The 23,099-nt window shown below is 27.2% G+C and overlaps 1 protein-coding gene across 2 annotated transcripts; it reads right to left on the reverse strand.

The window, feature by feature from the left end:
• Window positions 1–1,023: 1,023 nt before the first annotated feature.
• On the reverse strand, window positions 1,024–22,639 carry LOC122507284 (angiomotin-like protein 1). 2 transcript variants are annotated; one of them, XM_043619892.1, is made up of 6 exons: window positions 22,445–22,639; window positions 20,927–20,977; window positions 6,604–6,959; window positions 6,166–6,306; window positions 2,829–2,969; window positions 1,024–2,528 (listed from the first exon to the last, which is right to left on the reverse strand). In XM_043619892.1, the coding sequence occupies exons 2-6, from the start codon at window positions 20,961–20,963 to the stop codon at window positions 2,427–2,429; spliced, it is 777 nt and encodes a 258-aa protein (XP_043475827.1). In that variant the 5' UTR covers window positions 20,964–20,977; window positions 22,445–22,639; the 3' UTR covers window positions 1,024–2,426. The 2 variants fall into 2 exon arrangements, with proteins under 2 accessions (XP_043475827.1, XP_043475826.1); XM_043619891.1 differs by lacking the exons at window positions 20,927–20,977; window positions 22,445–22,639 and adding exons at window positions 10,216–10,305; window positions 12,568–12,812.
• Between the last annotated feature and the right edge of the window lie 460 nt (window positions 22,640–23,099).

Raw genomic sequence — 23,099 nt, forward strand, 5'->3', positions numbered from 1 at the left:
CTCGCTTAAAGGCTCAAGGCTCACTTAAACCTACAAGACTTGCTTGAAGCTAAAAATTCGTTTAAGACTTAAGACTTAACTATGATTTTTAAGACCCGCTTCAGTCTCAAGGCTTTTAAGGCTCAAGAGTTAGTTTAACCTAAAAGCTCTTTTAAGACTTAAGATTTAAATCTAAGATGTAAAACTCGTTCAAGGCTTGTTTGAAGATTTAACTTTGTCTATGACCTTAAATTGATCTAAAACATTGCTTTCGATTTAGGTAAGATTCAAGCATTAACGAGTTTTTAGCTTCAGTTAAACTTGACCCATCATTGTGCCTTGAGCCTTTAGTGAGCCTTATGTTTTAGTTGAGCTTTAATTTTTAGACGACTTTTTAGCTTTAAACAAATCTTGAGCTTAAAGTAAGCCTTGAGCCTTAAGCGATTCTTTATAGTCTTAGGCCAAAGTGATGCCATAGACGAATTTTTAGCTTTAAATAAGCCTTGAGTTTTTAAGTGAGCCTAGAAACTTGAGCTTTAAGCGAGCCTAATGTTCAAGTTCAATCTTAAGTCTTAGACGAGTTTTAAGTTTCAAACAAGTCTTGAGGTTTAAGTGAGTCTTGTGCCTTAATCAAGTATTGAGTCTTAGTTCAGTCTTAAGTCTTAAACGAGTTTTTAGCTTAAAACAAATCTTCAGTTTGAGTGAGCCTTGAGCCTTATATCTTAGTTCAGTCTTAAGTTTTAGAAGAGTTTTTAATTTCAAACAAGTCTTCAGCCTTAAGTGAGCCTTGAGCCTTAGTTCAGTTTAAAGTCTTAGACGAGTTTATAGCTTCAAACAAGCTTTGAGCCTAAATTGAGCCTTAAGCCTTAAGCGAGTCTTAAAAGTCTTAGTTCAGTCTCAAGTCTTAGACGAGTTTTTAGCTTCAAATAAGCCTTGGGTTTTAAGTGAGCCTGTGCCTCAAGCGAGCCTTATGTCTAAGTTCAGTCTTAAGTTTTAGAAAAGTTTTCAGCTTCAAACAAGTCCTGAGCTTTAAGCGAGCCTTGAGGTAACCTTAAGGGAGCTTTGAGGTACCTTTGAGGCAATTGTTTGTAGAGTTTCTAGTTGTTTGTAGAGGAATATTAAATGATCCCTTAGGGATTCTGTAAACAGTTTTTTAGCGGGCACAGTTGGTAAGCTGTTAGAGCAAACCTTTAGGCTACTGCAGTACAATTTTGGGAGCATGTTTGTCCAAAATTTGTACATCTACAAACCAAAGGTGGTGTCCCCACTAATTCAGCAGCGTTCCAACTCATAGCGAAGCTGCTGTCACCTACCTAAGTTTCACTGCAGTTCAAAAGGTCACTCAGTGTATAGTCAAATGATAATTTTTTTAAATCCTCTAGGGACTTTTTTATAGATTGGTTCTTGGACTTGGATAACAAGCATTATTTTTGTTGAAATATTATGTGAAGTCAACTTATTGGATAAAATTGGAGATATATTTTCTTCTTACATATTATGATATATCTTCACCATTAAGTAACTTTTAAACATTATCATTGTGATTAGAGATTGAGAAAGACATTTATTTTTTTTTTTTGGTCTTTATAAAACTCTTGAAAAAATGTGATACCTGAGCGTGTTCTTAAATTATATTCTAATACACTTCTTTTTATCACGTACACGTTTTATTTAGAAAATGGTCCTTGAGAAATTTTAACCACAATATTATTGATAAAACAATTCATTTATCCACAATAGACAATTTGAAAATTAGTAAAGCCATCACAGAAGCATTATAATGTTACATATATCTAATTTGTAAGCATATCGAATAAAATATACTTATACAACGGCGTTAATAAATCTTATATTGTATATGTTTTTATATAAATGTAGCGATGATAATATTCTATTATTAATTCTTAAGGTTTTCTAATTTAAATTCTCAGGTTTAGTTCTTTCTCTTTCTCGTTTTATTATTATTTTTTTTTCACTTCTTTCTAATACATATCAATCAAAATCTTGCTCTTAAAGCGAAATTTTTATCAACATTTGTGCAGCTATCGAAATTTAGTATTTTTATTTTTATAAAAAATTAAGAAACTTAGAGGTTTATAATAGTAATTGTAAAAATAGAAGTTAAACTCTTTTGCTACTTGTGTCATATTATAAAATAAGTTTAAGGCAACTTTTACGAAAAGTGTTTTCACCCGATTGTCGGGAATTATTTTTTTTTTATATGCTTTGTTGACATCTTTTCGTTTAATTTATAAATTAATGTTTAGTAATTTTTCAGAACAATGTGTTGAAAGAGTTTTGGCTAAATTATTCTCTTTACTCTCTTTTTGTTTCCTTTGGAAACGCTAAGGCGGTGAAGAAAACCAAAAAAAAAAAGTTTCTATCATTATCTGCATTTTACTTGGAATGATAACTTAAAATTATGTGCAAAATCGCTAGGAGAGTTTTTAACCAGAACTAGCAATCTCATTCTTCATTACTTCATTGTCTGCCTTTTTATTTTCCTGTATAGCCGCTTTATTTTGTCTAACTAGTTTAGCACGTTCCTCCTACAAAAAAAATTCATTATTAAATCATAAAATCAAAGTTTGGAATTTTTCAATTTTATTATGGACATTCAACTTTTTCTGAATCTATGTAAAAAGTGAATTTTTATTTTAATTCCAAAATGGATCTAGATCAAAGTACAATGTCCCTACTTAATAAAATTGATATCAGTACAACAAACTCAGAAAGTAATAAAGTTCTGATTATTATAAATGATAAAAATAACTATAAAAATATTCGGTATTTTGTGCAAAAATTAAATGACAGTTTTTTGTTTGTTAAAAATACAGTATTTTACTTACATGAATACGAAGTCTTTCTTTAGTTTCGCGTTCACGATTTTCTCGTCGTTCACGAGCTTGGTCCAATTTTCCTTGAATTTGACTATCCAATTGCAAAACTTTTTCATTCATACTTTTGCGCACGCGAGCTACTTGTTCTTCCTGAAAGATTTTTTTTCTCAGTAAAAAGAAATTAATTAAACAAAATTAAATTGTTCATAAATGTCTCTTTATTCTGAATTATTTCTCAAATGTAGCTAAAAAACGTGTTTTTACACTTTAAGGTTAAAATATCTCTAAAATTCAAAACGTCAAAAACCTTCTTTGGTACAAAAAATTAACAGGGTTGCCACAAATATTTAATTTTATTTTTCCCTGACTTTTCCCTGATTTCCAGACAAAATTTTCACTTTTTCCCTGACCATAAATAATATTCTGATTCACTCTAAAAATTATTAGATACTCAAAAAAACATTCTATTACATTTACTAATGAATTTCTTAAATTGTAAAATTATTCGCAAACATCAAAAACTAAATTTTTAAATAAATATTTAATTATTATTTTTCCATAGGAATTAAAATTCTTCAAACATTTTTAAAATTAAACAACTTATAAGAATATTATTATAAAACATGAAGATATCAATTACTCCGAGTTGAAGACTCGGAGTGATTAATATCTTCATGTTCTATAAAAATTTTAATTTACATAAAATTTTTCAAAAAAAAAAAATTAAATTATTTACAAAAATTATAATAAAATTCGTTGCAAGAATGCAATTATTTTCATAAATAATAAAATTCTTCACATGGTTTCAATTATTTTTAATACAAATTTAAATAAATTTCTCGAAAAATGAAATTATCTTCAAAAATTGTTTGCAAGAATTAAATTAAAAGTACATTTCACAAATAATGAAATTCTTCGCTGAAATTCAAAAATTTTCAAAATTTACAATTTTAATACAAGTTTTCAAAAGAATATAATTATTTAAATAAAATGTAATAAAATTCGTTGCATAAATTCAATTATTTTTACAAGTAATAAAATTTTTCACATGAATTCAATTATTTAAAAAAAATTGATAAAATTCGTTGTAAGAATTCCATTATTTTCATAAATTATAAAATTTTTCTAAGGATTTCAATTATTTATAATACAATTTAAAGTAAATTCCTAGAAAAATAGAATTATTCTCTTAAATTTTTTGTAAGAATTTAATTACATTTCACGAATATAATGAAATTCTTCGTTGAAATTCAAATATTTTCACAAATTACTTTTTTTAATAAAAGTTCTCAAAAGAATTCAATTATTTAAAAAAATGTAATAAAATTTGATGCAGGAATTCAATTATTTTCATAAATAATAAGATTCTTTACATTATTTCAATTATTTAAAAAAAAATTTGAAAAAATTCATTGCAAGAATTCAATTAGTTTCACAAATTAATAAAATTCTTCACAGAATTTTAATTATTTAAGTAAATTCTTCGAAAAATGTAACTATTTTCAAAAATTTTGTTAATATTCTTCGAAAGAATTCAATTATCAATTATGATATTTAATATTTAATATTCAATTATTATCTAAAATTTTAACTAATATTCATTTTTAAATCAATTTTTATTGGAAAATTCTACGAGAATTCAATTATTAAAATACAAATATAAATAATTTATTGAATAAATGAATGTTTCTCGAAACTAAATTATCATAAAGAATTTTATCAACAAATTTGAATTTTTTCCAGAAATTTTAATAAAATTTTAAAGAATAATTAAATTTTTCGAGGAATTCAATTAAAATTGTATTAAAAATGATTGGGGTACAGTTTTTCTAAAACGTATTTTCTAATTTTTTATTTTCTAAAATTTTTTTTCTAATACAGGTGAATTTCTAAAAATTTTTTATCTAATAAAGGTGAATTTCTAAAAAACTTTTTTCTAATAAAGGTGATTTTCAAATTTTCTTTCTTCTAATAAAGGTCATTGTCTAAAAATTTCTTTTTCTTATAAAGACAATTTTTAAAAAAAAATGTTTCTAACAATATTCAATTTTTGTAATGACGACCAATAGGTATAGGTATGATTAGAAAATAAAATTTACGAAAATTTTTTAATTCTTTAAAAATAAATACTTGAGATTTCATTAAAAAATTATAATAAAAAATAGAAATTATGCAAATTTTTTAACAAAACTTTAAAAAAAGTTAAAAATGAAATTAAAAATCGTAATTAAGAAATAGAAATTATAGGGATTTTTTCCTAAAGATATTTCAAATTTTCTGTAAAAGTGTTTTATAAATAAATTAATTTTGGAACTTTTAGTATAAAAATGATGCAAATTATTATTTTTTTTCCAAGAAAAACAGAATTTTGTTAATAAATTGTGATAAAAAATAGTAATTTTATTAAAAAATTTTTCTTCTTTTTTAAAAAGAAACTTATAATTTTATAAACAAAATTGTGATTAAGAAACAGAAAAAATGCAAAATAATTTTTATTTCTTAATCTTAGTTTTTCTTAAAACAATTTTCTAACTTTTATCAAAATTATGGAAATTTTCAAATTTTAGGAAAATAAATATTAGAAATCATAACTTTTTAGAAAATTTTTGTTTAGAAATCAAAACTTGTTAGAAAAACTTTTTTTAGAAAACATATTTCATTAGAAATTATTGCTTTTTTTAGACAAACAGGATTAGAAAATATTTTTTAGAAGAAGTGACCACCTACCATTAAAAATAATTGAAATTCTATGATGAATTTTATTATTCATGAAAATAATTGAATTTTTGTAAAAAATGTTATTATTTATGAAAATAATTGAATTATTGCGAAGTTTGCTTAGAATTTTATCAAAACTTTTTTTTTTAAATAATTGAATTCTTTTGAAAATTTTTTTTAAAACAGTAGATATGGAAAATCATTGAATTGAGAAAAATTTTTTGGAAATAATTGAAATTTTGCAAAGAATTTTATTAAAATTTTTGAAAATAATTGAAATTTGGAGAAGAATTTTATTATTTTTAAAGATAATTGAATTTTGTCGAGAATTTTTTTAATTTTTGAAAATAATTGAATTTTTGCGAAGAATTTTATTACTTTTGAAAATAATTGAATTTCTGCAATCATTTGTTACTTCTCCAAAATTCAATTTTTTCCAGTTACTTAAATAAAAATTCCTGACTTTTCCCTGATTTCCCTGACCAATTTTACTTTCCCTGACTTTTCCCTGAATTCCCTGATTTCCCTGACCTGTGGCAACCCTAATTAAAGAAAAATCATTTTCTTTTTTCTGAAATATATTTGATGTTAGACTCAAGAATTGAATTAGAAATAAAAAAAAACTTACGTGATCTTTTAAACGGTCAACCATCTTCTTCAAATTTTCATCTCGCTGAGTGGTAGCAGATTTTAATTTCTCTTCAAGTGAGCTACGAATTTCTTCAGTTTGTTGATCCAAAGTCAAACGAGTCTTTTCAACGCTCTCCAACTATTAAAATATTGTTTTGTATTATATTATCACAATAAATATTAATCAATAAAGAAAACACTGATTTTAAGAAATATTAATTTTTATAATGAATAGAAAGCTTAAATAAACAATATTTTCTTTTTTTCTAAATTATCGAATTAGTGAAGCGAAAATTTTCTGGAAAGTTTGTAGATTTGTTTTAGAATGAAGGAAGAACTTATAATTGAAATTTAAATGTAGTTTCTAATGATTGAAGTTTCTGAAATAACTGTTTAATTAAGTTTCTTTAATTAAAAGTTAGAAAAGAAAACTCACATGATCCTTTAATTTACTCTTGAGTTCAGTGATGAGAGTTTCTCGATTTTCAACAGTGTGATGCATTTTAGCGTCCAATGATTCGCGTGTCGCAGCCATGAAAGCTGCACTTAACTCATCCTTCTTACGAGCAGCTTCTTCGATTTTACTCAGGCGAGTTGCCAAAACTGCAAGTTTATTAGCCTCTAGTGAGAGTCGTCTCTCTTCGGCAGCCTTTAATTTTTCCTGGATATTTATCTCCTGAGTTGGTGATGCTTGAGGTGGTGAAGGTGCTCTCTTAGCAACCGTTGGCTCAGCTAAAATCACCTCGTATCTCAATCCTCCCTTTGACTTCTCCTGGCATCGAATTTCGGTAGCTTTAAAAAAAATTCCATTACCAATTAGCATCAATTATTGTTGGAAAAAAAATGTTCATATACAAAATCAGAAACAAGTTTTTTGTAATTATTTTTTATAATGATTTGATGGTAAGAGTTTATTTCGCTAAATAATCAATTTAATGGATATAATTATTTTTATCTCATTCTTTAAATATTCTTGCGATTAAATAGGATATTATAAAATGGAGAGATAATTTTAACTTTGACATTTCAGAGTAAGAGTTCAATAAAAAAAAATTGATGATTTTTTAACTTATTTTGATTATTATTATTTAAAATAATAATTATTAAATATTATTTGAAACAATTCAATTACAAAAATCAAGTTTGACAATAATAAACGTGATTCGTAAGAATTCTTTCAAGTAGAGTAGGTAAAATTTTCTTCCTGATTGCGATTGCAAAAAAAAATGAGAAAACGTAATGCTCGACAGACAGGTCGGTATGACTCATATTAACGTCTTGCGACGGAGAGATCGATCTGCACAGAACAATTGTCTCTAGGCGCCGCGACGTCTATCGCCGATACACGCACCGGTACCTAATACAGCCAGACTGGTGCCAGTTTTATTAATTTTCCTATTTATAGTAATAAGATGTTTCTTGTTTGTTTGGTAGATATCAATCTACGATTTAAACAAATGTAAAAAGTATTTCACAATGTCATATAAAATTTTATATATTTTATTAAAAAGCCATTACTCTCTCAAATTGAATCGGTGAAATTTTCACTGCATACCAAACAGTGACTCACTTCTGGCTACCGAAATCAGTCAAATTTCACTGATTAGAAGTGAAAATGACTGCAAATCAGTATTATTTATTAAATAATTCAATGCTTTTTAAAATTCTGTTCCCATAAAGAATTTTATCAACAAATTTTTAAGTAATTGAATTCTTTCGACAAATTTTAATAAAATTTTTAAGAATTATTACATTTTTCGATAAATTTGTTTAAAATTGTATTAGAAATAATTGAAATTCTGCAATGAGTTTTATTAATTTTATGAAAATTAATTGAATTTCAAAAAAGAATTTTATTATTTACGAAAATAATATTGAATCCTTGTAAGAATTTTATTATACTCTTGAAAATAATTTCTGCAATAATTCTGAACTTCTGGAATAATTTGTAACTTTTCCAAAATTAAATTCTTTTTTCGTGTTTTTAAATAAAATTCTTCTATAAATGCATTATTTTTAAGAATTTTCGAAAAAGTTCTTTAAGAATTTTAAAATTCATTTATTTACAATTCAATTTTACAAAGTTTTAATTATTCGTAAATTCTTCAATTAAATATACCTATATATTAGAAAATAAAAACATCAAATAATTTTTTTTAAAATCCGTAATTAAATTTTCTCAAAAAATTTAATTCCACAAGTTAGTTAAAAATATGAAAAATTCAGGTTTTCAAAGATTTTAATTTGAAACCTTTTCAAAATTCAATTACTTTTAATAATTCATGCTATAATGATTTTTATATTTAATTATTATCTAAAATTTGAACTAAAATTAATTTTTAAATAAATTTCTATTAAAAAATTTTACAAGAATTCAGTTATTGAAATACAAAAATAAATAATTTATTGAACAATATTAAATGTTTCTTAAAATTAAATTCTCATACAGAATTTTATGAATAAATTTTTAAATAATTAAATTCTTTTGACGAATTTAAATAAAATTTATAAGAATAATTACATTTTTCGAGGAATTCGATTAAAATTTATTGTATTAAAAATAATCTAAATTATACAATGAGTTTTATTATTTTTATGAACATAATTGAATTCCTAAAAAGAATTTTATTATTTACGAAAATAATTGAATGATTGCGAAGAAATTTATAAAAAAATTTTGTAAATAATTAAATTCCTGTGAAATTTTCATTATTTTATGAAAATAATTAAAGGTTTGCGTAGAATTATATTAAATTTTTTTTTAAATAATTGAATTCTTTTGTAAAATTTTATTGAAATAGTAGATATTAAAAATCATTGAATTGAGGAAAATTTTTGAAAATAATTGAAATTTTGTCAAGAATATTATTTATTAAATTTTTTGAAAATAATTGAATTTTGAAGAAGAATTTAATTAATTTTAAAGATAATTGAAATTTTAACGAGAATTTTTTAAAAATTTTGAAAATAATTGAATTTTTGGAAATATTTGTATAATTTCTCTAAAATTCTCTAAATTATATCGTACAATTAACGAACTTTTCATCTTTTCTCAAATTTAAATTACGGACTTTACGGACCTTTTTTCCAAAAAACTGACTTTTTCGGACTTCAAGGAAATTTACGGACCTTTACGGAATTTATGAACCTAGTTCGAGCTCTGATTTTATCAACTTCCGACTAATAATTTTTCATTAAAACAAAGATTTTCTTGTTCCAATAAAAGTAGAGTAAAAAATGATATGATTTTTCTTCAATAATTATTATGATACTCTAGAATCTTCAAAAAATAAAGAAATTATACAACAGTTTATTCACAATTACATATATATGTATTACTGCCAAGGGATCGTTCATAAACCACGTGGTACTTGAAGGGGGAGGGGGAGGTCAAGCTATTGTCTACGATAAGAGGGAAAATTGGCTCTAATACAAGTAACATACATGGGGAGGGGGGGGGATAAAATTTAAAAAAAAAATGGAACCACGTGATTTATGGACTATCCCCAACACACAGTTAATTGAAGGGTGCGCTGTAATAAAGATGTATCCGTCAAAACGACACTTCAACTTTTAGAGCTAAATATCGTACATGAAACGATTCTACGGAAACCGCACGTCTGTAAAATATCATGCTCCATGTTAATCATTAATGAAAAAAGCATCATTACCGGGGGGGGGGGGTGAAATTTCCGAAATTATGAATCACATGCTTCATGGATGACTTCTAAAAAAATTGTTTTAAATATATAATAATAAGGAAATAATAATTAAAAAGTACCAACTCCAATTGGAGTTGGTAATAGTTCAACAGTTTTTTAAAAGTGGGATCAATAATTAATATCAGTATATTGATAATAAAAAATTGTTTGTAATTATCATAAAGTTTAACTATACTAAGTAAGAATTTCTTACCGATTTAACCATATATAATGTACAGAAAAGGATTTATAACGTCAAATTTGATATAATCTAACCTACGAAAAATTGGCTTTTAACTCTTTGTTATAGCGCACCCTTCACACCCTTCAATTAAAGAAGTACTCACTGATGAATTTAACTTTTTTGGGTTGTTTAGTTCGGGGCTTCGTCTTTCCGTTCATTTTCTTCATTGGTGCTGAACCCCTTCTTTGTCCCGCTTTCATGATAAATTGACAATTAAATTATACTCGAAAGGATTTATTTTTATTCAAACAGACAAAGTAAAATTTGTAAAAATGTAAATTTTTCTTGAGATTCATTTTACAAATTTCCCTTTAAATTTCCTTTGGTACAAGCTTTCGTTAATAAAAATTACAATAATGATTAGTTATAAAATAAGCAACAGCAGAGAATTACATTAAAAAATGTAATGTAATGTTATTCAAACAATTCAATAATTATTTATTGGACTATAGTAGAATATTGTTCAATAAATAACTATTCATCTTAAATAATTTTTAAATTATTTTAAATTATAAATTTAAAAAATTATATTATTTAAAAAATTTTTAATTATAATTTAAAAATCATCAGCTTTAAAATGTATTGCTTCATTCATAGTTTATTTAATAATATGTAGTTAAGTAATCTACTATTTGACTAAGATAAATATTTTTTTTAACTATTATAGATAATTAATGTATAATTGAATTTAAAATAATTAGTTTACTTTAAAGGCTAAGAAAAAAAAGATGTTTTTCAAAATAAAAGGATGAACTTTATTTCAATGGATTAAAAGAAAAGGTCAGTGGCCATCTTGGGCCGCACCCAAAAATCTGAATCATCCTAGTAACAATAAAGTGTCAGGAAATGCAATTGTTTCTTTTTCAAAATGCTCAACAAGTAGTGAAAACGATTATTTGAGAATTGAATTAATAATTTTGATTAATCAACTGTTTACTTTAATTGCACGATATGAATTGTATGGGAAGTAATTTACATATCATGACGATCGTGTGATAATCTAATCATTTACGTTTTCAAACTTTTGATAAATTATAAGATAAATAGTTCAATATTGAAGAAACTTTAAAATTAAAATAATTTATTGAACTACAGCAAGCAAGACAGAGCCATATACTATGTACGGATCGATTAGCATAATACGACTGCATAGGCGAATGAATTTCTGATACGGAAACTCAATATCTGCATATATTTAACAAGGGGTTTAATACCAGTTCTCAATAGAGATTAATCAATTATCTTAAAAATCATTTTAATAAACATATGTATATTTATATATAAATTGAATCAAATTAAGGTAAGCTACATGCAATTCAGAAACAAGAAAGACTCATTGTGATTTCAAGTTTCGGTGAAGCTTCTGTTTTCATGTAATTCGAACAATTAATATTTATGCTTATATATTCGCAAATGAAACTCATGCTATTGATCTTCTTTTTGGTTAACTGACCTTTACTGCATTCAACTTGGACGCATTACAAGATCACTATCTATCGCCATTTCGCAGGGAGAATCCCTTAGAATATTAAAAGTAATTACTCGAATTGTACAGTTCATACGTGCAATTATTACTTATCCGGAAAGATAATAAATCGATTTTACATTTCGAGAATTAATTACTTAGTTTTAGAAAGAAAAAAGATTTTAAACTATAAGATTCCAGGTAAATTATAGTTTCAAGATTTTTTTACTTTGTTTTTTGTAAAGCAAGAAGTGGTATTAAAACTAAATTTCGAAGCAAAAAAAAAATTAGAACAAAAAGTATTGAAATTTTGCAACATTTTTTAAAAATATTTTAGAAATACTTTTAAAATATATTCTTTCTTTTAAAAAATATTCTTTTTTGCGGACCTTAATTGAGTGAATAAACGGAGAGGTAATTTTGTTGTAGTCTTTGGTCCAAAAATTAGAAGTTTTCATTTAATAAAGATGTTTAAGATAAACATTAAATGAAAACTTCTACTTCTGGGACCAAAGCCTACAAATATTACCACTCTAATTACATTACAAATACTTTTAGTATTGAAATCCAAGTTCTTCTTCGAAGAGAATAACTAACATCATTATACACTAAAAAAATTTTGGTGAGACTGCAGAATTTTCATGGTAGTCACTAGAGCTTTATCTCAGGACTCGCATTTCGCTGTAGAAAGGTATCTACTCCTCGAGGAGCTACTGCTGACCCTTCGGGAGTAGATTTTTGCCCTTTTACGGCAGACTACGCGCCTAAGACAGAAACCCCTAGTTTCGGCCATAAAAAAGCCACAGTTGCTCCAAAATTTTCTCATTTTTTTTTTCTAAAAAAATTTGACGTATTTTTGGAGTTGTTATTATAAAGCAACAGTGCAACATAACGAAAAAAATGTAAAAAGTGACGAAAGCTTGTTCAAAGAGAAATTTGTTCAGTTTGGAAGCCAAGTATGCATTTGCTTTTCATTTTTTGAAAACTCACCCACGAGACACATTGGTACTTTGCAACTATGGCAAAAGCATTGCAAAACAGAGTCACGTACTAGACCAATTAACATCTTGGTAGATTTTTATGATTTTTTTAATAAGAAAAAAATGAAGAGTGATAAAAGGGGATTTTATTAGTTCGAGACTGTTGGAAAGGTTATGCTTTTGGGATGAGTCGCTGATAAGAATTAGGAAATAAGAAGAGGATGTGGAGTTTTAGATATGGTCTACCTGGGGCGGTGGCTGGATAGCGACTAAAGATTGTAAAAGACAAGTAATATTAACAGTGCGCCACGACGCGGCGCCGGGCAACGCTCAATATCCACCCTCTACACCACTAGGAATCAGGATATATATACTAGGGGGGTTTTGCCCCCATGCGCGCCATCCCCCTTCCTCTAATTTTTATATTTATTTTAATTTTTACAAATTTCAAATCAGCCCAAGTAGCACGGAACGTTACTGTAATGTTTCTAACATTAAAATGTAACCTTACAATGACATTACAGTAATATTAAAATGTCCGCCCCAAGGTTATACTACAAGACATGTTACAATGACATTACATGGTAATGTTACAGCACTATCACTGTAATATTACAGTAATGCCACTGTAACATTATAGAAATGTCACAGAGATGTCACTAAGGAAGATCGCAAAATTCGGTATTATAATAAGTTTATGAACTTTCTTTGTAACATTGCAGTGAAATTGTTGTATCATTACCATGTAATGTCACTGTAACATTATTTGAAGTTTTACCTTGGGGCGGATATTTTAAATTTACTGTAATGTTACACTGAAAAAAATGATATTGTTAATTCTAACATACGAGTATGCTTAGGACTTTTGTCTAAGATATCTATATTTATTTAATTTATCAAAAAATGAATAAAACCATTCCCTTCCTTACTAAACAACCAATAAAATTCATTATCTTTAATTGCGACTTTACGTCAAATGGAAACCTCTTAAAACAAGATTCACCCTCCTTAGAGGGTGAGTAAATTCACGTACTCCTTCTAGGGTTAAATTGCGTTATTAGCCAAATTCTTTGAAACTGAAATATATAATTATTTATTTATTTAAAAATAAATTGAAATTAAATTTTAATGAAGTTGAATTTGACTTGACTTAACTCCCCTTATGGATGGTATTAATGAGGGATTTTACGTTACGGTTTTCATAAATACCCTTTTAATCTATAGGTCAAGAAATAAGTCAAATTTGAATAATTAAATTTTAATGTAATGTACATGCTCTTATGTAGGACTTTAATGAGTAATTTATTAGATCACGAGGCCTACTTTTGACCTATAACTAAAAAGCAGGTCAAAATTGGTATAAATATTGACTTATCGTAACGATTTTTTATAGTGTCCTTATAGGGCCTCCTTTAGACCTGAAAGTAAAAAATTAAAATTTACCTAACAAATTACATGTAAAACAGGAGACGTAAAATGTCATTTAAATGAATGTTCAAAGTGTCCAGATGTTTCAGAACTTTCAAAAAGAATACTCAATTACCTAATATTTCATTTATTTGTTTATACACCCGACCTAAGCTTATCTAGTTGTACAAGTGTTTATATACAATTCTCTTTACAAATATTTCTATATTCATTACTTAATACTAAATTTTGCGTCTACAGAACGGCTTGAAATTAGGAGTACTCGCATTTGCCTGGACCATCCGTCTAATGGGTTTTCTCGCCAGAGGAGAGGGAAACTGTAGAAAACCTCTCCTGTATACAATCGGTTTATCGACAGTCGAGTTCTAATGGTGTGTACTGGACAATAATCAACAGTGCACATCATTATACCTCGATGTCAAACCTCCCGCTTGATATATTACGAAAGTAGTGAGAAAACACCGGGCTAGAGCGAGAGTCGAACCGCCGTCATCAAGTACTAACTCTGCACCCAGGTCTGCTTAACCTCGACGATCGCAAGCCACTGAGTCTCACCACCGTTATATCCCATCGATTCAATCACCTAATATGTGATAATAATGTTTTCAATGTATCTTTTAGCACATGGACATCAATCGATAATCTTTTTACAGAAACAAATTCTCAGCTCAAAAGAATTTGTTCAACAACTAAGCGACAGATTAATAATTTTGAAACCTCATTCTTTTCTAGCGAAACAGCAGTCACAATATTTTGAGTATAAAAAAGAAACCTACAGGATGGTGAAGTGCTTGTAACGCTAGATTTATCTGAAAACTAAAAATCGACGGTTTAGAGTGCAAACATGCTAACTCACAATTATGAAATTTTTCAGGAGAGTCAAAAAACTTTTCAAAAGAATTTTTAGGTTATATTCTTATAGAACAAAACTTTTAGTATATTTGTTTTATTAATAGAATAACACAATGCTACTTAATAATAATAAATGATGCTGAAGTCCGCAACGTTTTTAAAAACGAAAACGAAAAAATAAAGGGACGGTTTTTTTATTTTTGATTCTAAATCATGTTAATTTTTAATAATTGTATCTTAAGCAACAATGAATTTCTTAAAAATTAAGAAACATGAAAATTAGAGATGAATTTAACTTGAAAAAAAATTCTTTTTTGATTTTTCGTTTTTAAAAACGTTGCGGACTTCAGCTTCATTAATAATAAGTACTTCCTTTTGAAATATATTTTAATTGATATCTCTTACACTCAAAATATAGACACATTTCAATACAATACAATATATTATGTGGAGTTATATCAGTGCAATTTGACAGGTGTGGAGTTAGCTGTTTTACTCACAACACTTTTTTAGCAATTTAGAGACATAATTTCGTCAAACTGTTTTACTTGGCTGATGTATCACCTCTTTATCTATCAAATACAAAAAGAATCTCAAATTTGATAAAAAGTGGAGTTAGCTGGTTTGCACTCTAAACCGTCGAAATATGTAGTTCAAGACGCATATCACAAGCTTTCCACTTTTTTAACGACCAATGCACTGTATTTACTGTTGTATATTATTACATGGAGGATTCTGAGTTAAAGCATAGAAGTTTAGTCTTTCTATCAAGTACACGGAAAAAAAGAAATTAGCTGCAGCAGTAAACAGATGTTTGCTGTAAAATCTCTGAAAATTAGCTACCACAGCGAAGAAGTTTGCAGTGGCAGCGAACATGTTAGCTGTGACAGCAAACATTAGTAAAAATTTAGTCGAGTTTGCTGTCATAGCGAACTTGTTTGATCTCACAGCGAACTTGTTCGCTGTCCCTATTTCAACGAACAAGGTTTGCTGTGGCAGCAAAATGTTCGCTGCCACAGCAAACCCTTTCTATGCGTGTACCACTGCCCATGATATAGCAGCGCTTTACACCATCCAACAATTATTGTTGCCAGAAATAAAAAAAACAAGTAAAAAATGTGAAAATTATTTACTACACTGATGGTACAAAACAACACTTTAAAAATCGCTACCAAATCGGCAATTTGATGCATCACGAAAAAGATTTTAATATTGTCGCTGAATGGTATTGTCATGCTACAGCGCATGGAAAAAACTCTTGTGACAGAGTAGGTGCAGTCTTCAAAAGAGAAGCAGCACGTGAAAGTCTTTTGGCTAAACCTATAGATGTTATTCTAACCGCTCTTGCACTTTATAAAAACTGGGGAAAAAATATATTATCCAAAACCACAGTCTATTTCTACAGTAAAGTAGCGCATGGTAAAAATAAGAAATTTTTGAAAGCCAGATTCAACGCAGCTGCACCGATTCCTGAAATTCAAAAAAGCCTTGCATTTATATAGTGTTGCTTTAAGGTAAATTGTTGATAAAAAGATTCTCCAATGATTCTAAAGGCAGAATGTTTCCCGAATAAAAAAATCTAAATCTCTTGAAGAGGTCTTTTATTAGTAACCCTAAAAACCTTTTAAGTCCAAAATTTCGACAAATCCTATACCTAGTTTAACATTTTTCGTCCACCATATTGGATCCGACATTTAAAATTTTAAAAAACTAATATCACATTCGTAATTAGTGACCCCAAAAAGCCCCAAGTAATAAGTTCCCAGCGAATCTAAACACTTTTTCGATTTTTTCGTCCTCCATATTGGATTCGCCATTTTGAATTTTAATAAACTAACCTCAAATTCTTTATCAGTGACCCCAAAAACCTTCGAGTAACAAGTTTCAAGCGAATCGAAAGAATTTTCCAATTTTTCAGTCATAACCGAGTGAGCGTTAGCGAGCGAGAAATATGCCGCTAGTAATGTATAAATAACTTTTAAAAAATCTGGCCCAAAGTTTAAAAAAATTAATTTGCTTATTAAAAAATTTTTTCACATAAGAAAGAAAACTAAAATTTTCATTCTGTGACAATTTTTTCCTAAACTCAATATTTTCAGACTTATAAGCTACTGCATATAGGTGTACATTCACAAATCCAAAATTTCCAAAATTCATAACACCCTAAGATACAACTAATATTATAAATTAATAAAAATAAGATTATTTTAACAATTCAAAAGTTGTTAAATTAACTAACTGCCCAGTTAACTTGCTCAAAAGACGTCCCAAGGATGTCTTTTCGCGGACGTCTTTTGGCCTTGTACAAAAGACGTCTTTAAGACCTCTTAAAGACGTCCTAACAATGTTCTATGTCTTAGTCTTTAGATGTCTAAAAAACGTCTTTTTGATTCAATCTTTGAAAATATAAAAATTTCCATAAATAGAAATTAGTATTTTCTAAGTTCAACTTGGACTTAAAAACTCATGAATGTAAAAGTTATTGGAATTTTTCTAAGTTAAATTCATTTCATTGACAAGTGAGATTGTAAACTTTGTAGAGGTCATATCTGTCTTGAACGGCTGAGGTGCTTAAGGCGCAGTGCTTCAAGCTCAAGGTATCCGAGTTCGATCCCAGCTTCGTAGGAATTTTTTCATTATTTCTGCATATTTTAAGAAATATAAAATTAAACTTGAAATAAATTTAATAAAATATTACTGTGTTTCAACTTAGAAAATGTAAAAGAAATGTCTATTTAAGATTTAAAGGTATGTTAAAAGGACGTCTTTAAGACGTCCTTTCTTATTCTTTTAGACATCTTTTGGACCAGACATAGAAGGTCTTTTAGTTTTCTTTTTGATGACTCCGAGACATTACTATCATTGTCCCCGGATGTCCGCGGACAAAAAGGGACTTCTTTAACCCGTTGATTGTCGCTGACGCATATATGCGCAAAACTAAACTGGCCAAAAGTGTTTCATGACGCATATATGCGCAACTTAAAAAAAGTGATTAAAAACTTCTTAAATGTTCCTGAAACCGGTTACTCGGGGGTTTTCGAGATCGCTGATTACGAATATGACATTCGTTTTCCAAAATTCAAAATGGCGGATCTAATATGGCGGACAACGAAATAAAAAATTGATCAGATTGGCTTGAAACTGAATACTCGGGGGTTATTAGGGTCGCTGATTACGAATCTGTCATTATTTTTCTAGGGTATTTATCGAAATTCGATTTCACCAAAAATTATCATACTGATGTCATATTAACCAGTTTCAAACAAATTCAATAAATTTTAAAAAATTTTCCGCCATATTGAATCAAATATTTTGAAAAACTGATTTCAGATTCGTAATCAGCGACCCTGAAAATCCCCAAGTATTCAGTATCAAGCCAATCTGATCAATTTTTTATTTCGTTGTCCGCCATATTGGATCCGCCATTTAGAGTTTTGAAAAACTGACATCGGATTCGTTACCAGCGACCCCGAAAAACCTCCGAGTGACAAGTTTCAAGCGAATCCAAATTTTTTTTTTAAATGTCCGCCATTTTGAATTTTTAATAACTGACATCGGATTCGTCATCAGCGACCCCGAAAACCACCGAGTATATATTTTGAATCGAATTTGCAAACTTTTTAAATGTTGGTGTAAATTTTGATTTTTTTTAATATAAAATGCATTTACTTTTTCAAAATTTTGATTCCGCCATCTTAAAATCAGAATTTCTCTATTTTATATTTTGAAAGTACAACTACTTTGTCCACCAATAGCATACTTAAGAAAGGTTTAAAAAAATTTTTTAGAACTGAAAAAAAATATTTTAAAAAATGTACTTATTTTTTCGGGTTTTTTTTAAATAATCGAATCGCTATTTTGACTCCAGAATCAGAAAGAGCGACCCCTAAACCCCCTACATCTCATTGCTGCTAAAATTTATTGTCTATAAATACTTCAAATCGTGTATTGAAGTCCAAGTAAAAATTTTGGTCATTTGGGCGTTAATGGGTTAATTGAAAAATATTGATTTTTGAGAAATAATAGAGATCATAACAAAAAAGTGAAAATTGCAGGGAAAAACGAATTGTATACGGAATGTCCAATTAAATAAAGAAGCTGCATGAAAAGACGTGAGGGAAAACAGAAACTTGTTATTTCTCAAAATGTGTTTCAAGAGTGAAAATTGCTGAGAAAGACTTTCTTTTTATTTTATAGGACGTTTCTCTCAATAAATAAATATTTTTCGTTTTTTTTAGTTTGTAGGTATGTATCTGGACAATCGAGTTACCCCACGCATTTCAAAGACCCTGTTCTTCAACATTCTGTATATAGCCATGTAAACTAAAGAACATGAACTTGAATTAAAAGTGAACCATTCACTTTTCACAAAAAAAGTTATTTCATTTTTCTTAGCGTGAGGGAAAGTTGAAATATTCATCTCTTGTGATTCTTTTTCAAAATATAACTTTGCTTTTGATTTTAATTTCTTTAGTTTAAAATATCTTGGCATGGCTGGTAATTTAAAAATATAAGTAATGATCAGTGATTAGTGAAAGATATGTGTGATAGTAGAATACCCAAACAGCACATGATATTTCCTAAATATTTCCTGAATATTTCACTGAAAGATTGAAATATTTCAGTGCAAAGTTCTAGAAATATTTCTGCAAACAGGAAAATGTCCGCTTATGTGGGAATATTGACGCGAAAGTTGAGAAAATATTTCATTGAAATATTTTGGAAATATTCAACTGAAATGATGCGCACTGGTCGAACTCAGTTTCTATGGCCTGTAGAGCTGCGCAGTAGTTTTTGGCTTACTATATCCTATGGGTTTTAAAATATTTCAGAAAATTCCTATTGGTTTGAGGTGTTTAACAAATTTTTCCATTTTGTGAAATATTTTCACAATATTGCAGAATCTTTATGTGTAATATTGCAGGAATATTTCAATGAAATATTTTCTCAACTTTCGCGTCAATATTCCCACATAAGCGGACATTTTCCTGTTTGCAGAAATATTTCTAGAACTTTGCACTGAAATATTTCAATCTTTCAGTGAAATATTCAGGAAATATTTAGGAAATATCATGTGCTGTGTGGGTATGAATAAAATAAATTTTTTGAATAAAACTTATGTAAAATACACTTGTGATAAATTATTGTAACAAAAAGTGAAAACGTTATGAGAAATGTGTTAAAATAAAATTACAATTGGGATTAAGTCGATGTTTGCAGAAAAGATTCCCGTTTTCGAACACAAACGGGACTGATTGTGTTCGCGACTCTCTGGCGGTCATCTTGCTGTTTTATTCTGCTTAGTCTATATTCTTTCTTTGACCAAATTTTTGAGTTACATGTAAATTTTAAAAATTTTAATTTTTAAAAGTATAGTTATTTTTAAGAGATGGCTTATTTTGGCCTAAATTCTAAAAGTTAGAATAACCATTTGTTAGAATTTTAAAAATTCGAATGTTTATTTGTTCGAATGTTTATTTGTTAGAATTTCTAAAAGTTAGAATAACCATTTGTTAGAATTTTAAAAATTCGAATGTTTATTTGTTAGAATTTCTAAAAGTTCTAATGTTTATTTGTTAGAATAGCTAAAAGTTCGAATGTTTATTTGTTAGAATTTCCAAAAGTTCGAAAATTTATTTGTTCGAATTATTAAGAGTTCGAAAGTTTATTTGTTCGAATTTCCAAAAGTTAGAATTTAGAAAAATTTCACCAATAATAGAAGAAAAGTTTGTTCTTTCATCAATTTTTGAATAATGCTGAGAAAAAGAAATTGTTCTTAGTTTTATTACAAAATTGAATTTTTTTCAACTTGAGTATGATTATTTTTAATTTTTATTGTTTTAATAATAAATATGTATATCTCTAAATAAAGAAAACATATATTGACTTTTTAAAATCGATTTTCTTAACATTTCTTTATTTTTTAAGTATTAATATTTTAATAGTGTGCCTAATTACAATTGATGTTTTAAAAAATAAATTTGGGAATATTTTCTTTTTGTCTGTCAAATCCGGGAATTTGAAAATCATAATTCGCTAGACACCCTGTATAAATTTGTTAAGTAATTGTTTTAATAAAATATACTCACCCTCATCTTTACCCATGATTTCCACCTTTGTTGCCATTGCCTTTTTATAACCTAAAGATAAATACGCTCATTAGTCAAAATTTTACAATAATTAATATATTTTTAATATTAATATATTATATGGTAATAATTGTGAATAATTAAATTATTCATTATTTTACAATTTATTTTCATCAATGATATAATATTATAGTTTTAAATTTTTTTCAACCATATACGTGCTTTAACATCTTAACTTTACACCCAGAAAAAGAATTCTTTGTTATAAAGAAATTTTCCTTGAATCATAGAAATTTTTTCATTGTTATAGGGTCAAAAAAATGTGTTCATCAAATTAACAGGCAAAAATAAATCATTTACAGTAAGATAGGATGAAGAGTCCAAGATAAACATTTCATTTCTGAATTTAAAAAATATATTTTTCCAATTCGTGAAATACTGTGAACGTGAAAATAAAGTGTATTATAAGGTACGGTCTCAGCTCAGCTGCCTGCCTGCCTGCAGGTTGTCATGGTAACACATAAGAGTAAGAGAGTCAGACAATTCAAATTATGTTTTTTATCTCCTCAAATTTCTAGCCTGATTGTATTTATATTGAATAAAACTTTTTAAAAGATGTAAACGGTGAACCACTTTTTTTTCAAAAATTTTCAGCTTTCGAGAATTATGATTAAAATAATTTGGGCTCTTTATATTTTTATTGAAATTTTAATTAATTAATTTGATTAATTAAAATTAACTCGTGAAAATTTACCAGAAAACGCATTGTTTAATTAACAAGGTTAAAAATTGAAAAAATTTAGCTGATATTTTGTCTTTCAAAGAAATTAATATAAATAATTTTATAATATAAATTTAATTATTCTAATTTTTTATTAAATTTACAAAAATTATCAATTGGATATGAATACAATTTAATTACATTTTATATCACAACCTTTTAAAAGAGAAAATAATAATTATATTTTACAAAATAATCAAAATAATGTTTATATATAATAATAAAATGAAGATAATTTATATCCCTAACAAGTGGAAACATCTGCTATACGAAAGAAAAGGGTTAACTTTTTTCTTTTTTACTACGACTGTAGCTAAAGTTGTCATTCCAGTTCACTTCTTATACCAATATTTTCTCTAAAATATTTTATAAAAACCGAATTTTGGAACTAAATTATTTTTAGAATTTAGTAACATCGTTTTAATATTATAATAAAAATAAAAAATTCCATTGTTTCACTCAGAAGAAAGTAAATTATTTATTTATTAACTTATTATTGAAAATGTGTTAAAAATTTAAATAAAAGTTCAACAACTATTATAAATAAGTAATATTTTTATAAATATTCAAAAGTTTTACAATTTTTCTTAGGACAAAAGAAGTTATTTAATTTTGATCTGATTTTTCTTTGTGATTAAATACCACCTTTCTTTGTCCCCCCAACTTTTGACGGCGTCCTCACATAGGTAATGCCGTTGAAAATGTAAACATTGTGTAAAACAAAGGAATTCACTCACCCGGTGAGAAAGTTGTTTATAATAGAAGAGACTTTAGTAGATTATTATTTGTTGATTAGATTTTCACTTAAAAATATTGACGTTATAAAATCACTGACACGTTCTGTATAATCTTAACGAAAGACGAGTTGCGAAGCTGTTGCTCGCTTTTATGCAGCGGTCCGTTTATAACATAGTATTTGTATATATAGTGACTATAGTCAAGTACACACATACTGTGAGCCTGAGTCTGCTATATACATGCATTCAACAAAATGATACATGATTGGCTGACGAAACCGTTTGATTTCCTTTTATTGGTTCGTTTAAATTTGAAAATTTGACCAGAGAAAAGTATTATTTATTATTTTATATTATTTATGAAAAATTTTATTTCTTTCGAATAGGAATCTATGTTTTAATTAAAATTTTCATCTAAGTAAGAATGTCTAAAAAGCTTTCATGTAATTTTTTTTGTTGTAAAATAAAAGAAATAATAAGTACTAAATGACTTTGCTACAAAGATTTTTTGTTAATTATACTATTGAAAATTTTTAATGTATTTAATTAAAAAATTAATTTTACAAAAATTTATTGATCGATTTTAATGGTTCAAGTGGTAATTTATTTGTATGTATAACTGACATTGTTTTCAGATAAACATGTAGAATTTTAG

This window comes from Leptopilina heterotoma, unplaced genomic scaffold (genome assembly GCF_015476425.1).
Source record: "Leptopilina heterotoma isolate Lh14 unplaced genomic scaffold, ASM1547642v1 Lhet_46, whole genome shotgun sequence".
NCBI classification, from domain to species: Eukaryota; Metazoa; Arthropoda; class Insecta; order Hymenoptera; family Figitidae; genus Leptopilina; species Leptopilina heterotoma.

Coding starts and splice junctions, on each gene's coding strand:
- LOC122507284 (XM_043619891.1), bottom strand. CDS start 12,643: ATGTTAATTGGTCTAGTACGTGACTCTGTTTTGCAATGCTTTTGCCAT. Junction 6,307..6,603: donor AGAGTAAATTAAAGGATCAT/GTGAGTTTTCTT, acceptor ATATTTTAATAG/TTGGAGAGCGTTGAAAAGAC. Junction 2,529..2,828: donor AAGAAAGACTTCGTATTCAT/GTAAGTAAAATA, acceptor TTTTTTTTGTAG/GAGGAACGTGCTAAACTAGT.